The 23402-nt window shown below is 38.0% G+C and overlaps 2 protein-coding genes across 2 annotated transcripts; one reads left to right on the forward strand and one right to left on the reverse strand.

The window, feature by feature from the left end:
- Positions 1-9391: 9391 nt before the first annotated feature.
- On the forward strand, positions 9392-17096 carry RBP4 (retinol binding protein 4). The gene is made up of 6 exons (XM_005013599.6): positions 9392-9551; positions 9718-9853; positions 10502-10638; positions 10798-10904; positions 12260-12472; positions 16812-17096. The coding sequence occupies exons 2-6, from the start codon at positions 9725-9727 to the stop codon at positions 16823-16825; spliced, it is 600 nt and encodes a 199-aa protein (XP_005013656.1). The 5' UTR covers positions 9392-9551; positions 9718-9724; the 3' UTR covers positions 16826-17096.
- An 855-nt stretch (positions 17097-17951) lies between these two features.
- FFAR4 (free fatty acid receptor 4) lies at positions 17952-23161 on the reverse strand. The gene is made up of 3 exons (NM_001310831.1): positions 22602-23161; positions 22042-22170; positions 17952-18422 (listed from the first exon to the last, which is right to left on the reverse strand). Exons 1-3 carry the CDS (start codon positions 23121-23123, stop codon positions 18015-18017), a joined length of 1059 nt encoding a protein of 352 aa, NP_001297760.1. The 5' UTR covers positions 23124-23161; the 3' UTR covers positions 17952-18014.
- Positions 23162-23402: the final 241 nt, after the last annotated feature.

Below are 23402 nucleotides of genomic sequence, written 5' to 3' on the forward strand. Positions count from 1 at the left end.
TTCTCTTAATTAAGATTCACTCTTGATGGTAAATGCTTGTGAAAGAAGAATCATAAATCAATAGAAGATCTTTATGAGGTTTATGTCTGAAAGATGTTTAAGTTGGCTTTTTTCAATAATTGCTATACTAGTCATGTTATGTTTCATAATAAACTCTACGTATATATTTATTAACTGAACACTAAGGCAAACCAAGAAGTTGAAATCATTCAATAAAAGTTAAAAAAGTTTGGTTTTATAACTTTTATGTAAGTCCTAATTTTAGAGTTAGGAAAATATACTGTATCTATATTGGTGATTTTTGTTTGTTTTGTTTTACTAATGTTAGTACTTTAATGTATTTTGGAAATTAGATTAGTTTGGAGATCTGTCCTTCTAATATGATCTGTCATTCTAATATGCTAGAATAAGGCGTATATTTCTATTCCAATTCTATTCTCATTTTCTGCACGTTTATATTTAGTAATGCAGATTCATATTTATATTTAAGTTTATCATAAAGTATACCAAAAATTATTTAATGTTTCCAGAACGAAGGTCTTCTGAATTTGGTTTTGCTATCATCGCTCTTAGTATTTGTCAATAAGATCACCTTTTAAGGAAATAGGTTTTAATTTAGGATCCATTATACACATGGAGGTTTACCACTGGAAGCTAACCTTGCACAATCATTTTCATTGAATTTTTGAAGACAAAACTAATATATTTTTGGCTTTGTTCCTTTTTCATGCTAACATGGTTTGATTTAAAAGCAGGATGAACACAGTGCTATATTTTTCAAATTGTTTTCATTTCAGAGAATATTGGAAATATTTATACTCTGTGATGTACATTGTGATGCCATTTTCCTTTCATGTTCATAGTCACTACAGAAATCAAAACTATTTATAGAATAGTTCTTAGTAGTAGACCATTGCTGAGCCCTTGTGATACATGGAAATTCCTAAGAAGGATAACTGACAGACGTGGTTATTTAAATAGAATCCAGCAGCACGTAAGTGTCAAAGGTATTTATAAGGTTTCCCAGTTCAGCTCAGTGTTTGTGTCTCAGTGTATCTGTCCATCTTGACAGCAATTATTTTGGTTTATTCAGTTATGATTTTCAGAAGAAATATAGATCAAATGTGTTTATTTCAATCGCATGGCTTTATGTGTGGATGATTTTGTGGCCACTGCCTGGATATAGAAGAAATAATTGTTCAGAAATACAATTATTATTATTTATCTTTTTCTAAGTGGCTAGGCTGTGAGAATGGCTTCTATAGATATTTACAATCAGTACTGTGTGCCACTGATGCAGCCAGTTCTCTGGCACTGATATGTTTTGGTATCACTGATCTGGTATTTTTGCGGATGCTTCAACTTTTCAACTTCAACTTTTGTGTTTCTTTTAAAATAATTTTCTACTTGAAAAAGTAGAAAAAATCTTAAAAATGCAAATGCTGAAAAGATGCAAACGCAATTTGCATCTTAAAAATGCAAATGCTGAAAACAGTAAGTTAGCTGCTTTTTCCATATGACTGCAAGTTTTCATTATCCCTTAAAACTACCAAAGATTATCTTTGGGGTTTCATGAAACAAGTAAAGATTTTAACCTCTAGGGAAGGGTTCATAAAGTAAGCAGTCAGTCTAGCATGGAGGAGTGAAACTGGGCTGCCAGATGCACCACAGCTTTGACCATGATGGATTTCTTGGTAGCTTGGCATGAATTTTAGTATACGGACTGTGCAAAGGACAGAAGCTTTTTAATCTTTATCTCATCCCCTCTTTATTTCTTGATGATCTTAGCTTACCTCACCATTTTTATTACTGTTTCCCACCAGTAAAATGGGGTTAATATTTATATGCATGTTACAGGAACATTGCAGCAGATGATTAGCATGTATGTGGAGAAGGCTTAGGAAACTTTTGTGCATACAGAAATGTTCACAGAGTTATTCTTTTTTTTTTTTTTCTTTTTTTTATTGTCAATACATATTTTTTAATGCTCTGTGGGGTGTCTGAGAGTTTTGCAATAACAAACAATTCTGATTTTATAAGGCTCAGCTGACAACTTGCCATAAGTTCTTAGACCATATCAAAAAGGAGTCATATTTTGCAGAGAATTTGCATTTATTTTGCCTATTTAAATCTAATGCTTTCCTTTCCTCTCTTAGCATGTACATTTTATGTTGGTTTCTCTAATCTAAAAAGCATTTAAACGTGTAAAAAATATCAATCTAGAAGTTGAGATAATATATTACAACTAACATAGATAATATGAGATAATATAGTACAATTATGAGCTATGAGATAGTATAGTACAATTTACATGTGATAGGACAAGTTTTAAACTGGGTGAGGGGAGATTTAGATTCAGTGTTGGGAGGAGATTCTTCACCACGACAGTGGTGGAGGGCTGGGCAGGTTGCCCCAAGGGGCTGTAGATGCCCCATCCCTGGAGGTGTACAAGGCCGGGTTGGATGGGGCCCTGGGCAACCTGATCTAGTGCGTGGCATCCCTGGCTATGGCAGTGAGCTTGGAACCAGGTGATCTTTAAGGTCTCTTCCAACCTGAGCTATTCTATGATTCTATTATTTTAGATTTAAAAAAAACAAAATCTCACTTTTATTTCTTACCGATCTGCTCAAAATAATGTCAAAAGTAGGTAGCTAGTAGAGAAATAATTGCAAAGCTTCCACTGTGAAGAAACCTTCTAATAAAACAGAGCTATGACAATGTATTAAAAAGGTAATTATTGATAACATATTTCTATCTATTGCCAAGAAAATGTTTTCCAAAGGCATAAAGTCTCCTCTAAATTGCTCTTTGGCACTCTTCCTTTCCTTGGGCACTATGGACAGTATCTCCCACTGAATGCCTTCCTGCTTACATAGAGCGTTACTTTATAGAAATTATTTGTAATGCAGGAAAAACAACAAGGATAATCAGAAGAAGCTGATCCTTGATTTTTCTTTCTTTCTTTCTTTCTCTCTCTCTTTTTTTCTTTTTTTCTTTTTTTTTTTTTTTTCTTGGCATTTACTGATGACTGTGAGTTGCTGTTGGTTACTGTTTCATGTTTCAACTTGAATTGTTTGTTACAGTAAATGCCATATTAAAGTTTTGTGTGGACATCCCCTGAAAAGGAGTCAGATCCTAATAATTACACTGTAGGTGCTATGCCACAATTACATGCTGTGAGTAATATTTGTAAGGTGCAGAGCTTGGTTTAATTTAGATTAGTTTACTGAAAAATGCTGTAAAGTAGAGGCTTTGAAGTGGTTAATAGAGATGAAAGAGCTGACTTTGAGAGGTTTCCCACACTTTGCATGCCAATCACCAGCTCCATTCTCTGAGCAGCTGCTTTTCCACCTGTCAGAAAGCAGCTCTGGATACAGGGTTTACCCACTGTATGCCATCGCTCTGGTCTGTGTCAAGGACAAGCCATGTGTAGCTTAATGACAGTAAACCCGCCCAAAAGCAGATGTAACTCATACGGAAGCTTTTGGTGTGTTACACTGTTTATTGTATGATTACATATAGCAGCCAGGTATTTTTTGTTTTCTTTTCCCTCTGAGCAAAACAATTTTGCCTGTCACTTTAAGTGCTCCAAAATGTTTTCACAAACATACAAGGCTGCAACCATATGCCAAAAACTATTAAACATCCCAGCTAATCATCATTGAAAGGCACCTGCTTCCAGAGTTAAATGTACCTGCTGTTTACACCAGGCATGCACTTACTCTATAAAATATTTGGAGCAGAAAGTTAAGAGAGTTAATTGAAATGACAAGAAAAATACAGCTGCTAGCTTGTAGTTCCCCAACCTGAAAGCTGGCCAGTACACTGGGGATTAATATCCATCTCTTCAAATCTGGGTTCTCCCCTAAGCTCTTTAAAGACACATGAACACGGCTTGGATTTACATTGTCCCTGCAGCACAGTGTTGTCTAGGAGGGTTCATTAGTCTCAGATAGAGTGGTGCCATTAGCTATACAGGTTTATTTCATGGAGAATTTCTAAGATTTTATAATTCCAATTTGAGCATAGTTAGACCTGCTTTAAATTCATCTCAATCAAAACTTATAAGAGAAAAGAAGAAGCTAACTTTTTATCATAAGTCAGTGTATTCATGGATCTGTGTCTGGACATAGACTAAACAAGTAGAGATACTGACTTTTGTAAGTTGTGGGGTTTGTTGTTACTGTTTTAGTTTTGTTTTGTAGTTTGCTTTTGTGGGCTCTCCAAAGCTTGCTAATGAAATGAACATACAAAAGTGAGTTTTGAACTTGCTTCCTTGATTCTGGGTGGTATGAACTTGGTGTGATGCAGAAGTAGTATGCTAAATGGGCAGTAGGAAAGAGCACCCTTCAGCCAATTCAGAAGCAGTCTTGCCTATCTGCACAGGCATCTGCATCTTCCCCCCTCTTTCATCAGCTGTAATAAAAGGCCTACCCAGACTTTATGGACTTATGGGACAAAAATTCTATGTGATGTCTCTCACCAGTGCTGACTAAAGAGCCAACACTCTTCCGAATGCAACCCAGGAGGCTGTTGGTGTTTGCTACAAAGGCGTGTTACTGGTTCACATTCAACTTCTTGGTTACCGAGACCACTTAGTCTTCTGCAGGTAGGTATCTCCTGATACCTAGGGTTGTTATCCATCTTGTTCCCTCTTTTCAGGAACCTGAACCCCACCATCTCATTTCACTGCAGCCAAGGCTGCCCTCGACTTTCACATCTCCAACCATTTCTTTCTTGTTTTTAAGAATCAGGTTTAGCAGAGTGTTTCCCCTCATTGCTTCCTCAATCATCTATGTCAGAAGGTTATAGTCAATGTGCTCCCTAATCCTACCTGGATCATCATCCATCCCAAGGCAGAGCCCTGTCCAGCCCCACTTATTTCTCACATAAAAGGTGATTCACCTTCTTTGCCACCCTGGCCTGTCGTTCCTTCAGAGCCTGTATCCAGCACTCCAGCTGTGTCAGCTACCTCATGACATCTCCAGCTCCTCCTGCTTGCTCCCCATGCCGTATGTGTTAGTGTACAGGTGTGTAAGAGGTGCCTGGTCATGCTGATTTCCCAGAGGAGGTCTGAGAGTCTTGTAGGCATCCTTTTATTTATGTGCATACACTTGAATTTTGACTTTTCTATTTGATTTCAAGGCTCACTCGTTTGTTGGGTGTCATCCCCTGCCCTGTCACTCATGGGTTAAAACTCTTCGCACTAGCTTGGCCAGCCTGTTGGCAGAGACATCTCTACATCTTTCTTTCAAGTTTATTTTCATTTTAGTAGGACATCTAGAAAAACACTTCAGAATCACAATCCCTACCAATGTTTGGTGAAGAGAATAAAGTCACCACTTTAAATAAAGTTTGCTTTTTTTTTTTTATAAAGAGTCCAGTGTAAATATACTCCTTCAAGCAGAGTGTCACGTCATTAAATTACAAAAACATGCAGCACACAGGCTGGCATGGTGCAAAGACCTGTATTTTCAGTTTAATGCTGTCCTTGACCTCTGTACTCAGACTGCCACCAAGGGGAACAGTTGTGATGGTGACAGTGTACATAGCTGTCCCTTGAAAAGTACACGGAGCTCCTTGGCTCAGCTCACACCAGTTGTTTTCCTTTGTTCGGAAGAGCCTGGTTCCACACGGCTGGGGCTCCGCTCGGATCCACCGCTCTGTGCACACAGCACTCAGTCGTTCCCCTGCAAAATCTGCCTCTGAGAGTTTAATGGATACCCGTGTTTGTGCATGGCACTCCATAAATAAATAACCATGCAAACACAGCACGAAGCCTCTCAGTTGGTGTGCAGTCTGGCTGGAAATGGATGCTCCGTTTCCTCTTACCAGTTCTTTGAGTCAGCTTTCTCCTAAGAGGTAGACTTACTCTTGTGACCATAAATAAAAATCTAGTTATTTTAATATTTAAAGCTTCAATGTTTCAGCATTAAAAAAATTTTAAATGGTAATTTGACTCTCACTCCTTTTTTATTATGCAATTATAAGTGAAACTAAAATAGGTCCTACAATGAAAGCTTTTTTCTGCCATTTGCTCTGAAAATCTCACCTTTTCTGCATATTTTCTGTCATTATTCCTAATGGAAAATATTACAGAATTTTACAAGCTATTAATGTAAAAATAATTTAAATGCAAAATCACTGCCAGAAGCTAACCCTTTATGGCAAAGGTAGAAGGCTTCTTTCATCCTCAATTAAATAGTTTTAAGAAATACATACCCACTTTTAAAAACTTTCTGTAATATTCAAATATTACTAAACTATTACTGTAATATGCTGCCAGTTTCAAATGTTGGAATGGAAAGTCATATATGAAATTTATCAAGTTGGCAACTCAGCACAAGTTTTGTTAATTTATGTCTTACATTAGAGGCTATTTCTATGTTTATGTTATTGATATTTCAATTAATCTTTGAAATTTAATTGTCTAAGCTTTCCCAGAATCCATCAATCATTTGATGCCATTTACTTGATCTCTGCATGTTGGTCTCAGATTCAGTTGGAATCCTTGCCCAAATTCTGTTCCTCTCTGTTTGCCTGAGAAGTAGAAACCTGCAAAGGCTATATCCTGGTTCCAAAGATCTGGATGAGGATCACTCGCTGGCACCATTTCTCAACAGAGCCCATAGCCCAAGTCAATCCAAATGATTAACTGAGGCACTGTTTATCAGTTTACATATGAGTTTAGCTGGCATAGCTGCATCTGTTAGGACTAAGAAAAAATTCACCCTTGAATTGCCATTACAATGCTAGCCTGCCAGCAGCCTCCCCTCCTTCCTCCACTACACTACCGATCCTGATGTAACTGGCTTAGCAGAGGAGCCTTTTTGCCTAAAAGGTTTGTCTCATTGAACCAAAGAAGTGCTTTACCAGCATTTGTGAAAGGACTTCATCAATGTGAACCGTGTCTCAGCTAGGCAGAGTTGGAAATACAGGCAAACCAGAAGAGGCAGAGAGCCGGACTTTTCCAATATGACCTCAAATCCTACTGACTTGTCCAGGTCCTCTTCTGCAGTTGTTGAAATCTGACTTAGAAATACTGGTGTGACTGCACTGCCATAAATCCACGATGACAGCAGTTCAAAAAAAGGGTTTTCTCTGGTATTTCCTGGAGTTAGTAGAGATCCCAGGCCTGAGGAACTGAATGAATGATAAGTTATAATTGCTAAGTCTTTGCCAAGCACCTCCACCAGATGAGCTGCCAAACATTGCTGAGGTCATCGGAGGCACGCAGTTAAAGAAATGCTGTGCCATGGCTAATACAAAATACAATTATTTTGATTTATTATTGTTGATGACCTCAGATTAATTTAAGAGACTGAAATGGCTCTTATATATATTTAGAACTGATTTTATAAAAAATTAAAAGAAGCAAATTTTCATTTTGGTGAAACTTGGATTGGTCTCCTTTCTCTAAAGCTGCTGAGGACAACGTTGCAAGTATAATGGGACTAGTGACCTAGATTTTCAGAGGTTGCCAGATCTAATCAGATTTTGATTAATTTGGATGCATGACCAAAGACACCTTTGAAAACCTCTGCCATGGATATCCATTTTTCATGGATAATTATGTTATCGACAAAACTTTGTAGGAATAGGTTTGATCCTGAAAGAACCTCTCTGGGATTATAAATCTGTATACAGACTTTTGAAGAGGACAAAAGTAAGAGAAATAACAATGTTTCACAAACTGGCAGAGAATTGTTTTCTTTGGTAATAAAGACAGTAAGAAATTTAAAGTTTATAAATAAAGCCATTATCTTTCAGTCATGTGAAACTGAATGAAGAAAATCCATGTTGATTTTGATCTTGTAAATATGATGAATTTATATATTAACACTAGTGTGTGCTTTTTAAAACTTTTGTAAAAATCTGTATATATAACACCATTGCTAGATGATGGCACAAGGTTTTAAAGGTTGCTAGCAGAATATAGATTTCTGTTGCTCCTCAGTCTGTGTGGAAATTAGCAAACCTGAAATCTCATTTAAAAATGTAAATACTGGCTTTTTGAAAGGCTACTGTTGAATGTTTTAAGACAATTAATATCCATTGAATTTTTCTGGTTACCTGTGTTAAATAGTTTTTTTACTCAAAAAAAAAAAAAAAAAAATTAACAGTTTAACATTAAATATAATATAAAGTGTCTAATGATATCCAGGGAATCAAAGGCTTCAGAACAGACTTTAACAGCCCAGAGCATTTTATGTTTGAGAATGTGAACAAAAACATAGTACTCTCTATGCAAAAAGGTTCCAATGCAAAGCAGAAAAGAAAGAATAGCATATAAACCCAGCAGCCTGTGCCACTGTGTGCATTACATATGAAAAAGATTGTAAAGGGCAGCAACAGTAAAAAGTTTAATTTTTTTTAGTATATAAAAGGAACAGAAGGGTGAAACATTTCTGGGAAACTGCTGAATAAACTGTTTTATTTCTGTACACCCACTATTGAAATATTTTTATGCTTCATCAATATCTCCATATTTGAATTATATTTTTATTTAATTCTGAAAGTAATGAACACAAACCCTTCCCCTAACAGGCTTCTGCCTTTATTCTTTCAAAAACTGGGAGGTGAAATAAGTAGGTGAATGAGTTCTCTTGGTAACGATCATTCCTACCCTACTCTGATTACATATCTAGAAAATAATTAACAGGTTTTCTCTAATGCTTCCTAAAGATGTTGAAACTATAGAACAAATATTGACTGACAGGCAGCAAAACTTGCCTGGACAGGCTAAAACAATAATGGTTTATATAACTGAAAACAGTTTGTCAAAAACAAAATAGAAATTCTGGAAGCTCTGATTTATATTTGATGCCAAAAGGACCAGATGTGGTATGTACATGCTCTCAGGTATTTGCAGGGCCACATAAATGTGTTCTGCCTTTCTGAGGTTTTGCAGGGCCTCAGCTCCTTCTCCTGAGAGGTAGTTTTGGCACCAGAGCCATCCTTTGGGATGCAGAAGGGAACCATTAGTGTGGATCTGAAGAGGCTTTCAGAGATGGTAGCAGAAACTTGTATGATGGTTGCCACTGTTTACTGGGGGATGAGAGGAAAGAAATTTGGGAGGAGGTGGAGGAAACAAGCCTGCACCTTGTAACTGGCACATTGGGCAAGAAGTACTTTGGACTGCAGGGTAAAATGGCAGAGAAGGTGGAGGCAGCTGGCTCCCCTGCTGTGAAAAGGTGGGGTGCCTCTCCTTCCCGTTGTTCTATCCACACACGTGCACACCCCTTCCCCCCAGTGTGAGCTCTGCCTTTGGGTTAGGAAAACCAGAGAGGCATTCTATCCTAACACCCGCTTGGCTTCAGATAAAGGTCAAAGACCACCTGAGCCCATGGGTATTATGCAAGGGGCCATTGTGAAGGGGCCCCAGACTGCAGCATGCATCAATCCACCTTCCTACTCCCCCTCCAACTCTGGCTTTGTTCCTCAGGGGATTGCGAAAGCCCCAGGACTACATAAAGCATTCCCTGTCTGGGTGGCCTGGCCACTGCCCCCAACACACAGATCTTGAGAGGCTGCAGGGACTGGCACTGACTGTAAGGGACCCTGCTGGGGTGGGCTGGGGGGCACTGGGCACCTTGTCTGCATCAGGGAAAACTGCACAATGCCCTGGGGACCTGTCAGGACAACCCTCCTCCCTTCCCCAGGTGTCTGATGGAGCCCATTGCTGATGCTGTTCTTTGTCTCTTGCTGTTGCTGTAGGGATAGGATGGCCTACACCAGGAGAGCTCTGCCCTGTCTGCTGCTGCTGGCACTCACCTTCCTGGGCAGCAGCATGGCAGAGCGGGACTGCCGGGTGAGCAGCTTCAAAGTCAAGGAGAACTTCGACAAGAACAGGGTAAAACTTTTTTCTCTTCTGGATCTGTGATGTCTCGCCTAGCTGCCCTTCCCAGGCTACAACATCTGGCATTGTGTGGTCACATTTTTACTCAAAGTCACGGATTGCAATACTGAGAAACAGTGTGTGTGATGTTGCCCACAACTCCACAGTGATGGATCCCGATGCAACCAATACAGGAATATTGCAGAAATGTAGGTCAAGCAGGCTGCTCTCAAACTATATGGTCTAAATGGAAAAGGAGTGTAGTGACTCCATTGTTTTTATGAAAAATGCGTGGTGTTTTCAGGCAACATTACATAGGAAAATCATATTTATATGTAGATTTGTCAACATGTGCCAGTTGTTCTGCTCCCACCAAATTCTCTGTTCTCAATACAGAAGAACTGTAAATACAAAAAAGATACACACACACACACACACACACATACACACACACACACACAAAAAGTAAATTCTTTCTTTTGTCTGCACTAGGACATGCTAGATGTTAGAAGACTTAAGTTTGTTTTTTATGTACAACTTTAAGGCATGGTGTCAAAGATCTTCATGTCCTTCCCTCTGTCACCCAACCCTAAATTGTAATGTCTGTTTGTAATGTTCTCCATACTTCTAGGGCTAACTGCAGCCTTTCTCATTTCCTTGCAGTACAGCGGCACCTGGTATGCCATGGCAAAAAAAGATCCCGAGGGGCTGTTCCTGCAGGACAATGTGGTAGCCCAGTTTACTGTAGATGAAAATGGACAGATGAGTGCCACTGCAAAGGGCAGAGTCAGACTCTTCAAGTAAGTTTTTTGCAGTCTTCCTTTTGTACCATTCCACTAAGTTTCTGCTTTGCTTGCTTGTGCTCCAATCCTACCTTCTATCCCTGTGGTAGTCACACAGTCTCACCAAATCTGTGCTGTTAGGTTTGAATGTGATATTTTCTTTCTCTCTGACTGCAGTAACTGGGATGTCTGTGCTGATATGATTGGCTCTTTCACTGACACTGATGATCCTGCCAAGTTCAAGATGAAGTACTGGGGAGTTGCCTCTTTTCTGCAGAAAGGAAGTGAGTACTTAGCTATAGAAGATGCAGAGCTAATTGGGGGCCTAGTTATGTTGAATGTCCATACTTGGGAAGAAAAAACTAGTGCTGAATTTCTAAAACACTTAAAACATGTAATAACTATAATATAGCAAAGCCTTAACATGAACAAGGTAATTACTTCTTTCTGGATGGGACAGCTGTCTGGTTTTGTTTAAAAAACTGAAGACCAGACCTCTGTATATCTTTGTGTTTCTTCTGTTTCTTACCCAGCAATATAATCTAAGGTCACTGTTCAGAAGAAATAAAGTATTTTAAGTATTGTTTTCATTCAGAACTCAGTTACTGGATTGCTCTGTTCTCTGCAAAAAGTCTAACATCAGACTTGGTCCAGCAGGGAAGAGAATTCTGCTACAATCCTTTTGCTTAATCTGGTATCTGCAAATGTAGGGATTTATCTGTTCTAAGAAACAAATATGATCCAGTATATATATATATATATTCATATTTTCCTCTCCTGTCATTTCTCACACCCTATGCAAAATTACTTTATTGAGCCAAGTAGACATTCAGTCACTTGTAGCTCAAGACATTTCCATGGATTGTTTCCAAGAAAAGCAGGTAGAATTTGGAAGTGATTGAAACTCCATTCTCTCCGAAAGCACAGTTATAAAGAATGCTTTGGATGCCAATTTCTCCTGAATTGTTGCTGAATCTCCTCACAGCATGCTGATGAATCAAGTTTTCATGGATACTGCAGGTTACTTGCTGATCTGGAGCTCTATCTTCCTAAAAACTGTGGTCCCCACCCACAGGAGAGACAGGGAAGATAATTGAATTCAACTGGCAACTGCATTAATCTTTTTTCTTACAAATATGGTTTCAGTAACATCCCTGAAGAGAAAATAGTGATGACTTTTGAGTAATCTGGCATGACTGGCATGACCAGGAGCTCTTTTTTTTTTTTTTTTTTTAACTATTCCTGACTGTACCCCTTGTTTGGTTAAAATAAGAAAATCTTCTTAGTGTTCACAGTAGCTCCTCTAATGCATAGTTCTATTTTTGTGTTTGGTGCCATATTTTGTAATGATTTTCAGGCATTGATTTACAAGATGTTTACTTGCACTTCCACATGCTTCTCTTCTTCAATGCCCATGTTAGAGGAGAAGCAGTGGTGCCAACCTTTCTTCTTCTCTCCTTCACTGCCCCTAATATATATGCTTATTTAAAAAAAAAAAAAAAAAAGTTATTGTATTAACATTGTATTAACTCTATAAAGTTATGACCCTGATCTTTATAGATCTATAGATCTCTATTGATTTATTATATTTTACTTGTGTCTATGTAACTTCTTTCTTCTTTGCTATGGTTTCTTCCAGATGATGATCACTGGGTAGTGGACACAGATTATGATACATATGCTCTTCATTATTCCTGCCGCCAGCTAAATGAAGATGGCACTTGTGCTGATAGCTATTCATTTGTGTTCTCCCGGGACCCCAAGGGATTGCCTCCAGAGGCACAGAAGATTGTCAGACAAAGGCAGATAGACCTCTGCTTGGACAGAAAATACAGAGTTATCGTTCATAATGGTAAGAATATTTTTTTCTTTACAATTTTATTTCAGGACTTACTGAGAAAAGCACTTGAAGTCTGTTGCTCATTAAACAGCAAATACATGAAGTCTAATACTTAGTGGCTGTAATATTGTCTTGTGAAAACTGGAGCTTGTAGTAAGTTAATTTCAACTTTTATTTCTGTTATCTGAAGGAGAGCTAAGGTGTATAGCTTTTTATGTGGTGTATCGCATCAGCTGAAATAATAATTAGAGGAAGCTGTAAAACAAATCAATGTAGTGTGAGTAAACATAGTAAGGATAAACTTCGTTGTTGCTGTAAAGAGAAATTCTCTCTCTTTAAACATGATTCTTTGCCTTCCTTAAAAAGTGTTGGTGAAAGAAATAGAATGTGTTTTCAAAAAATTCTTTGAAAATTATTCACAAAAGGCTTTTAAGGGAAATCAGAATTTTTGGAATGGATACAGATGCAGACTTTGTATCAGCAGAGGGTGTCCATTTCTCACAGGTCCTCATGCTAACCATTTCACAAAGGTTTATGGAAAAGGGACATATCCCTCATGCTAGAGGTATGACCCTATCTTGAGTTATATAATCAAGTGGAACTTGCAACACAAGGAGTGATACAGATTAGCTTGCTTCTTCTCAGCTCCTCTGTGGCTTATCTTTGCGTCCTACTTTTGGGTCCGAAAAACTGCAGAGAAGCTGTGGGGCTACATTTGCAATGTGCACATTTCCAGCACAACAGAAGTGTTCAAGAGGTGGGGACAGGGGCGAAAGACTCAAGTTGTTTTTAGTCCATCCAGCAAATTATGCCAGTAGAGTGCAGCACAGAAAGTTCAAAAATATATTAGGAAAGGCCAAGTGACTACTTATGCTAGATTAATCAGTGATCTGGAAGAAAACATAGTATATTTACTGATAAAGATTATATATGGAGTGGGAAATAGTAAATTATGAAGAAGATAGATCAGAATATTTAGGGCAAAAAAAAAAAAAATAGCAGTTTTCCCCCACTCCTTTCCTTGCATTCTGGAAAACAAGATATTTACAGAATACTTGACTGGTGAATCAGTGGAATGTGAACTCCTTATTCAATGCTACGGCCAAAAGAGCTAGCATGATTCTTGAGTGCATAAATCAGGGGTGTCAAAGATGAATTTACAGATTCATATGAGAATACTGTGCTTGGCATAGGTCCACTCGATATGTCTTGTGTAACTGGGAAGGATACTGAGGATGAATTAGAAATTTTAAAGAAAAGCAGCGAAAATGATTGAGTTTGCAAAATGTGTCCCCCAGTGAATATTTCAAAAAGCTTGATCGTTTTCTCATCAGGAGAGGTTGAAGACTGACCTGAGCAAAGTCTATGCTTGCCCACACAAGCAGAGAGAATTGGATAGTAAAGGACTTGCAAACATAGGAATAATAAAATAAAATGGATGGAACTTTAAACTGGACACATTCAGAGCAGAAATAAATAGCCATTTGTTTAACTCCAAAGTTCGTTAACCTTTGGAACTATTTATCAAGAGCTGTTCCATGGTCTTCATCACTGAAATCTGTAAATCAAGATAAAAGGCTTTTCTAAACAACATGTTGGAATAAACTGGAATTGACTGAAGGAACTTTGGTGTACTATAAAGAAAGTCAGAACAGATGAGTAGTCAGGTCTTGTGTCTTTATTACCTGTTCATCTGATCTATTAACAGAGAGTAAATATATAGCCATGTTGTAAAGTAAGTATCCTGATAACAGGGTGCCTGAAAGATGTGCTAAGGTGAGTGGTGGCCAGTATACTCATTAGTGACCTGGAAAAAGTGCCTGACAACAATAAAAAATAAAAAAAAAATAAAAAAATTGAATGAGAATTTGGAGGCAACATAACAGTATTTAAAGCAGGTTTAAGAGAAATCACAGATGCAAATGAAATTGGCTTTTGATTAGTACTTGTAACAAAGCTTCACAGGAAAAAATTTAACCACTCATATGCTGTTGAGTTCTGACCTGTGTGTATAGGAAAGACATCTGTATGATGCAGCAGACAACATAATTAAAATTCTGCTTCATTTGCTGCAGCAATCAGAAAGTTAATGTTGTATTTGATTGCATGAAGTGTAGAATAGAAAATAAACAACATTATTATATAAATAGATGATACTTTCTTGTTTTGAATACCACACTTACTGCTCTTCAAATGAAGTATGGCAAAAATTAAAATTTCTGAAGATGAGAAAACAAAATAATGAGATGATTAGAGATGTTAGGGAGGTTTTTGCATTAAATCTAAGATAAAGTACATGTATAGATATACAGCTGTTGTTCTTAACTGTGAGAGGTGTATGTTATGGTGGTTCCTTGCATTTCTGTCAAACCAGAGAAAGTTTTTTTTACTGTCCAACTATAAAATCAGGACATTGGCCTAGTCTCAGTACTAGTCGGATTCAGCTCTGTAGAATCTGTGTTTCCATTATTTCTAGGATGTATGAGGCTCACAACGCAATAAATGCATTGTCAATCCTTGCAAGAAAGTATTCCTATGTTTGCAAGTTCTTTACTATCCAATTCTCTCTGCTTGTGTGGGCAAGCATAGACTTTGCTCAGGTCAGTCTTCAAAAAACAAAAAAAAAAGAAAAAATGAGTTTATTAATTTATTCATAATTTGTGTTATATCTTTTTAAATATCTTAGAACTTTCGTATAATAGAATGCTTGTATTTTTCACATAATATAGATCCAATAGGATAATTTAAAAATAAAAGCTCAGCGTGTTTCTTGAAAGTTAAGCTCCAAATATTCTTTTACTTTCCTGACCTTAATTTAAAACTTGATGTTGTTGCCTCCATTTTTTTACAGAAATATCAAATCTACCAAGTTCTGCTGAGTACTGTTCTGTTTCTCCTACCCTCATTTGTATTATTCAGATGTTAGGTGTTGAGTGCTGTGTCTGATAAAACCATTTGAGTCCAATACTGTTTGCAAATGAAAAATGGTAGTCTGGTCTCTAATGTTGTCTGCAGCATTTGTAAATGAAACTTAGAGCAAGCAATTTGCATTCTTCCATTACTGTGATCAGACCCGTAATTACCATTTTGTTAGTTGATTCTGAATTATCTGGTCCCATTAAGCTGAGTTCCTGAATATCAAAAATGTTTGGAAATGAGAGAATGACTGCAAGCTACATTGACAAAAGATTATTAAAAGCTTTATATTAGAAACTCACAAAAATCACTTAATTCCTCATGAAATGAAGCATGAGACTTGCTACCTTAGTTTTAATTCTGCTATTAAAAGCTGCAGAACTATTAGCAAAAAGAGCCAGCTTCAATTATCTTCACAAGCCTGTATTCAGCCGTTATTGCGGTAAAATTCTGATTGAAGTTAATAGACACTGCAAGAATAGGCTTGTATCTGTTTCTGATTGTGTATACTCTGCCTATGTCTTGAAGCTAAATATTTTTTCTGTTGATCTATCCATAACTTTTTAAATTTATACTGTACTAAATGCACCCCCAAAAGACTAATAGATGTACAAACCTTGCCTTGATGGAAAAATATATATATATATATATATATATTTATTTTTTTTTATGTATTATATATATCTTTGTATACTGGCTGTTTTAGGCAAAAGAAAAACATAGGATTTGTTGTTGTTGTTGTTTTTGTTATAACTGATCTTGCATTTCTGGTGGTAGCTCCCTTCCAAATATACATTCAGCTGTGCTGTATACACTGACACAGTCTCTCAGAGTATATAACACAGTTGCTTTTAAGTTTTTCAACGTGGGAGTGGATATCACAGTGTGGCTACTTTCAGAGCAAGCTTTTAGAGCTTGATATTAATAGAATTTAAAACTAAATCTGCAGTTTAGCATTTATTAGAAGCAAAAATTCTGAATTAAAGAGCAGTATTTTCAGCTAAAGAGTAGTAAATTCAACTAATTTACTATTGCCATTAGAAATTTTGGAGGTCAGGAGATTCTAATTTTGTTGAAAGATGTACTTAAAGTAATAATTTTAAAATTTAAAATACTTTGAAGCTTGTTTAAGTACATAAATAACACTTCTACCTGTGATCTATTCAATGTGATCTTGCTTGTGAAAGTATTAAAATGATCAGGACAGGTTTAACAGATTGGATAAATTCCTGTTTTGTTTTGAGTTGAAAATTCTTTGGGCTTATAAAGTGCAGAGCTAAGTATTGGCACATCATTACAAGCAACAGACTACTGGACTTAAAAACATATTAAAAGAAATTAAATACATATTCATTTTAAGTTTGGTGAAAGCGTGTATATTATAGTTTTGTCTAATGTGGATGAAAAACTAAATTTGGGTTTTTGTGTGTTACAGGATTTTGCTCTTAAGGAGATCCAAAAATATGGAAGTAAACCACGTGACAGCACCATGGATGTAAAGTTAACACGTTGATCAGGTGCTCTTTTGAAAAGCCTTTGGATGGCTCCATTTAGATTTTGAATATATTTATCTGAGCTGCATAGCTCATCTTGTTAATAAACCAATGAAACATTTTAATAAACTCAAATTACAGGGGATGCAAATTGTCTGTATGCACATCTGTACATATGTAGGCATTGGTTTTATTAATAAACTATTATCATAATGCACTATGTTAAATTGCTGACAGATGCCAATAATTAAGAATTATTTTTTTTGTTGTTATTGGTTTCAATTTCTGACTTATGGTGTTTTAATTGGAATATATATGTGTGTATTTGCTTTCTAAAACTTACTTTCTTTTCAAGTATGATGTCATCTTTTTTTTCTAGGAAATACTGGAAATCTTTTCCAATAGCATTTTAGAAAGGAGGAAGGAATTTCAATGACTGTATATATCACTGCTTAATTTTATGACTACTGAAGACACCAAAAATGCATCCTTTTAAAAGAAATAATTTAAACATAACAAGTAAACATTTATAGTTTATTTATAAATTAACAGGCATTACATCCACATTTTTAATTTGAGATGGAACCAAAACAGTCATTCTTTTGGTGACAATACATTTATCATCTCATCTGCCCAAACCTTTATTCAGGTAGTCGGTTTTCTAACTATATAATCAAGTGTCCTTTTTCTGGTATTTTACAAGAGCAGATACTCTCTGTGGATGTACTTTTTCACAAGCAAGTTGATCTCACTCAGTAGAAAATACAGATTAAAAATGGAACAGGTCTATTCTTGATATGGCTTCATTATAACTTCATTAAAGTTAATAACTTTTACGTCAACAGAAAATGTACTCCCATAGAATTTAATTCTTCTGCTAAGTACTTCAACTATTTTACACTCACCAAATTCACTGCCATATTTCAATTTCTTCCAGTATAAATTCAATCCATTGGATTAAATTGTGCAATCTTACTGAGGCAAAGCAACGAATTCAAGAGAATTAAAATTAGTTTCTTTTTTTTTTTCCTTTTTTTCTTTTTTTGCCTCTTCCAACATGTAATACTATAGTATAATGACCTATTCAAACTGGGATAGTATAGCCATTAACATCCAAAGTGTGTCACTGTTCAGACTTTAAATAATTATCTGGTAATGAAAGACAAATTAGGTTGTTCACGTTTACTTCTTTTTGCAGTGGTTTCTGTACCAGCCCCATTCCCTGTATGGTTCCCTGTAAAATAGAGAAGAATTTCCTGACATTTACGTCTGAAATGGGCAACATTATACAAAACTGGGTTGACAACAGAGTTAGCAAAAGTGAATAGCACTATCCAAAAGAAAACTGATGGCAAAATATTTAAATCTTGCTTGTAGTTCTGGACTAAAATTAAAAAAATAATGATTATAATTGGGCTCCACATGATGAAAAAGGAGATCATCAACACAATGAGGGCTCGGAATAGTTTGTAGTCTTGCTGGGAAACACGAATCTGATGATTATGTGAGTAGGCCAAACCAGCATTTAAACTTCTTCTTGATGCTTTTGTAATCTGCAGTAAAAGAGAAGAAAGTAGATTTCACTGAAACCTAGAAATATTCTTAACACATTTTTATAGTTGCAAAAGCAAGTCTCTGCACATGATGTTTCCATTTTGAAAAGTGACTACTTAAAAAGGCATTGGAGAATTCCATGTTTACTTTTTGTTAATGGTTTCATTTCAAACATTTTCACTTTACTACCGAGGTTTTTCTTCCTCTCAGCTGTGAGCTCACCTCAGTATTAATGAAACTGGTTGTTCTCTGTATGGCTCTCCAGAAGCCATAAATACTATTCAGCATAAAATAGGGCCTTAATTACTCATGAAATCCCATTAACTTCAAATTACGACTTCATTTTCTCTACCTAAATAATCACATTGATTTTTCCACAAATGCAAACTGGAACATAACATAACATAAGAGAACATGGTATTATAAGGTAGGTATTAGAAGGAGCATGAATTTATTACAGTAATGAAATCATGGTATGTTTTAATTTTGAATGGGATTTCAGGTTTTGTGTAAACTCTTAAGTTTTTCAGTCAGTAATCAGAATCGCTTTCTATGAATTAATCTGAAATCTTACAGATCCTTTTGTCACTACTAAAATCTCTGTGTCTTGTAAAATTACCGTCTGATGTAATAAACCAGAGGATGGCTAGTTTGGGAATCTGCTATTCATGGGTGTGTATCATCTGTCATTACATAGAATATTGAATCCCAAGGTCTTGCAGAAAACTTTAAATCTTAAGCTCTACTCACAATGTCTTCATTGTAGTTTGCACAGAACATTTGAAGTCTGTTAGATTTATATATGTGATGCAAAGTAAAATATATATATATATATATTTGGAAAAAAAAAAAGCTAAATAATCAAGATGCCATTTTACCCCAAGTATGGTTATTTTCAAAACCTTCAATCAATCTGGTATTTAAATAGGAAAGTCTAAAGCATAAGAGTCTTTCTGCTATTTGTATGTGTGGCATTTCCCTTTACCAATAACTAAGAGAAGGATAACACTAGTATGAGTAATACTTAATAGTTTCCTGGTTCAGGTAAAGATGAAAATGGTTATAGACATTGAGTAATTTGTTCTTCTTCCTGCAGTTTTCTGAGTCTGTCACAGAGATTGATGTCCTAGAATAAGTATCCTGTAAGAACCTAGACATCTACCAACAATATCAATAGCCGCTTCCCTGATTTAAAAGGGGCAGAGAATTCTGATATTTTGAACATGTAAAACTATACCAGCTTGATCATCTCCTGCTGTACCTTCTTGACATCCAGAAATCAGGCTAACTCTGAATGATTCAAGAGTTGTTCCCAGAGCATACAAAACCCACCTTAGTAAGAACATGCACTGCATAAAATACAAAGGACTAATGCCCACTTCAAATATGTGTGCAGGGTTTTAAGCATTTGTCCAAAAAGTAGGAAAAACAAGCTCTGTACCCTCTTCAGCTTCCAGTTTTCAAAGCAACGTCTACAGAAAGTCCTCAACCAGCAGGTTTTGTTATCTACCATAAAAGTACCCCATCTTTGCTGTTGGAACTGCACAGTCTAGAACTAAGAATAAAAGAATCACCAGCACTGCAGTAAGATGCAACTGCATCTGAATGAAATGCTCAACTGAAACAGGGTGACAGTGACATGTTTTGGATCCCTTTTTGGTGTGCCCAGCATAAGGAATCTAGACACATACAGTGGGAATCTGGACTACACTCTGAGGACAAGTAATTTAAAGGTCGTGTATATACAAGTAAGTAACATCTTTACTGGTTCTTGCCTTCTATCTAAATCCATATGGGTTGGGCCATACCTGAAGGGGGAACACTGCAAAAACAAATAACTCCATTAACTAAACGTGCCTTCTAGCCTGTCGTTTTTGCCAGTGTTCTGGGAAGTGTTGTATAAAAATAATGTTCAGTTTCAGATTAAATTGAGCTACATTTGTAGAGTATATTTCTTATTAACTTAGAGCGTTTGTAGTTAATCATCATCCTCATAGATGCTGTGTTAAATGAATACACTAATGTTTTGAACTTCTTGCAGTAATATTTAGCATTGTACCCAGTGAGTACTGGCATCATGGAGTGTTCTGACAAAGTTAGAGTGAATCTGTTCGACTCAAGGATTAAAATATACTCCATCTGAGTTCTGGGTGCTTTCCGGAAAGCTGTGTAAGAAAGAATCAATTACAACATATGGGAATCTGCTATAGGCCTTATTCCTTTTTCAGTTCAGGAGAAGTGGTAACACATCTCAGCATCCGTGTTATCAAGCTGGAAAAGAAATGCAAGCATAGCAGCAAGGGGTTGTTTTGTAATCCAGTATGCTGAACACTTTTTGGGGATTCTATATCCATATGTGCCACTGTGTTTTCCAAATCTACCTGTAATAATCTGGAGTCTGCAAGGACAAGCAGAACACCATTCCTGTAATGCTCTGTGAACAAGGACTGTGGCATTTGTTGGCCTGCAGTTTCTTGCAATTTTTTCAAAGGGCTTGGACTCCCCGTTGAGTTACTGTATGCTTTCCACGTACAGATAGTATGAGGTTGCAAAAAGCAAGTATTTTACTTCACTAGAAGAGGTTTACCTAATGCATTTACCTCAAGATTGTAATGAGGTTAGAGTGTAGAGAAACTTAGAACTGATGACTGACAAGTTTGAGTCCGATCAATAGCAGTCCATTGAGAGCCTTGGAGTCTAGGTCCCAGGTTCATGTACACCTACATATACATCTGGTTCACGTACCCACAGCTTCTGGTGCTCCTCATTTCACCAATTAATTCCCTGCTCAATAATTGGTGTATTTTGAGGTTCCTTTCCAAAGCTTTTACTTTTCTGTAGTAAAATAGTATGAGAAATTTAATTAGCCCATAACAGGAAACAAGAATCTTTCCAGGGCAGTTGCTAAAAAACATACATTCTTGTGCTTAGTTTGTAGTTTTCTCGTTCTTTTCTCACACCGTTTTTGGAAGAGGAAGGGTTATGAAATCAGATTTTTAAAAGGAATTTAGGTGTCTAGTACCATGCTTGCTAGGATATAGACTTTGGTGCCTGTATTTCAACATCTACTCAGAATGTGGATATGGTGTTCCATTTGCACATTGCAAAGTCAGAAGTTGTGGAGGAATAAATGTGTTCTAATAAAATATGTGAAATAGAAATCCACACAGAAAACAGAAAAATCAGTAGATCTAAAAGGGGAAGGACTGTTGTTTCCAATCCTGCTTTTCTTTGCTTTCGTACAACTCCCTTGCAAGTCTGTGGAGTCTAAGCTAAAGAAATGCAATATCTAAGCATTTCAGATGCTTAAGTCTGTATGCATTTAGGAGATTGAGAGTCTTTAAATATGGATGATACATAAATGGAGAAGGGTATTATATACTGCATATAAATGACGACAAACTTTATGTTAGGCTTCTGGTAATGTGCTGTTCAAGCATGTCTTTAGTTGAAAGGTACATGCTTACAGGTTGAAATGTCTCTGTTTATATCACACATTTTCTACCAGAGCTAATAATGTCTATACTCTTTAAGTGTGTTTGTATACAATGATGATATGTTGATGCCTAGTGAATGGTTGTTTACTTCTCCTAGTTGTATAACAAAATAGAAAAGTACCTGCAAGATTTTGGAGTAACTGACGACAATGACTAATCCCGGTATTAAAAAGACAACAGTGGCATAGGTCACATCCCAAAGTACTTCTCCTGCAGTGCTGGGCCAAACCAAGGTGCAAATCTGAACCTCCTGTTTGCAAAGAATAAAGAAGAAAAGTAACATTGTACAGTTTTTACCACAACGTTGTCCTTATCTCCCTCTGTGCCTATGGAGAAAGTGGGTGCAGACTAAACTGAACCCGTGAAAACTTTCATGTATCACTTTATGGTTTTAAAAGCCCACACGTGTACAGATAGGTGAGTTGTCCTCGATCTAGTCAGTGCCAGCAATTCCGGACCATATGCTAACGGCATTTTTACACACTAACGTGTACCGAAACGGGGAATTTCGACCTACAAAGCGCAGAGGAGCAGCCTGACCCTCGCCGAGCCCCATTTCAGGACGGGCCGGGGGCCGGCTGCTGCCCCCCTCATAGCCCCGCTGCCGCCCGCTCCCCGGCGCCGTTCGCCCCCCGGTGGCGGAGGCAGAGGGCCTGGAGCCTTCCCCCCGCTCGCCCCTACCTCCCCGGCGGCGGCAGGCAGCCGCACCACGGTGAAGAAGCAGCAGAGCGGCAGGGTGACGGCGGCGGCGAAGCCCCAAACGAGGAGGGCGGCGACCAGCACCTTGCGGCGGTGGCAGGCAGCGTGGCGCAGGCGGGCGATGCTGACGACGCGCTCCAGGCTGACGGCCGACAGGGAGAGGATGATGACGGTGCCGCTGAGGGTCATCACGTAGAAGAGCATGTGGCAGATGACGTCGCCCAGCACCCAGGACTCGGTCCAGCGCACGACGCCAATGAAGGGGATGGCGGTGATGAAGAGCAGGTCGGCGCAGAAGAGGTTGAGGACCAGGCAGTTGGCGACGCACAGCCGGTGCCGCCGCCAGGCCAGCAGGCAGATGCCCCAGACGTTGCCCAGCAAGGCCAGAAGGAAGATGGAGCCCAGCGCCACCGACTCACCGACGCGCAGGGCCGTCACGTTGCGGCCCCTGAAGTCTGAGAAGAAGGGGAAGTAGGTCTTTTCGTCCCCCGTGGCCCCGGGCATGAGGGCGGCCGGTGGGCATGAGCGAGTTAGGGGAACGGCTGCACTCCCAGCCGCCACGGTGGCACCCGGGGTGCCCTCCTGACACGGGGCGGGGGGCTGGCCGCCATCCCCCTTCTCGCCTTCCTCCTGGCACTGCTGCCGAGGGCTCAGCCGTGCCAGCCGTGCGGTTTATGGCCCTCGTGCCGGAGTGGAACAAGGAAGTGGGAGGGTAAACACGGCGCAGCTCACACAAAGGTGAGGCTGGTGCACCTGGGGAGGCAGCGAGGGGCTGGGCGCAAG

This window comes from Anas platyrhynchos, chromosome 6, assembly GCF_047663525.1.
Source record: "Anas platyrhynchos isolate ZD024472 breed Pekin duck chromosome 6, IASCAAS_PekinDuck_T2T, whole genome shotgun sequence".
NCBI classification, from domain to species: Eukaryota; Metazoa; Chordata; class Aves; order Anseriformes; family Anatidae; genus Anas; species Anas platyrhynchos.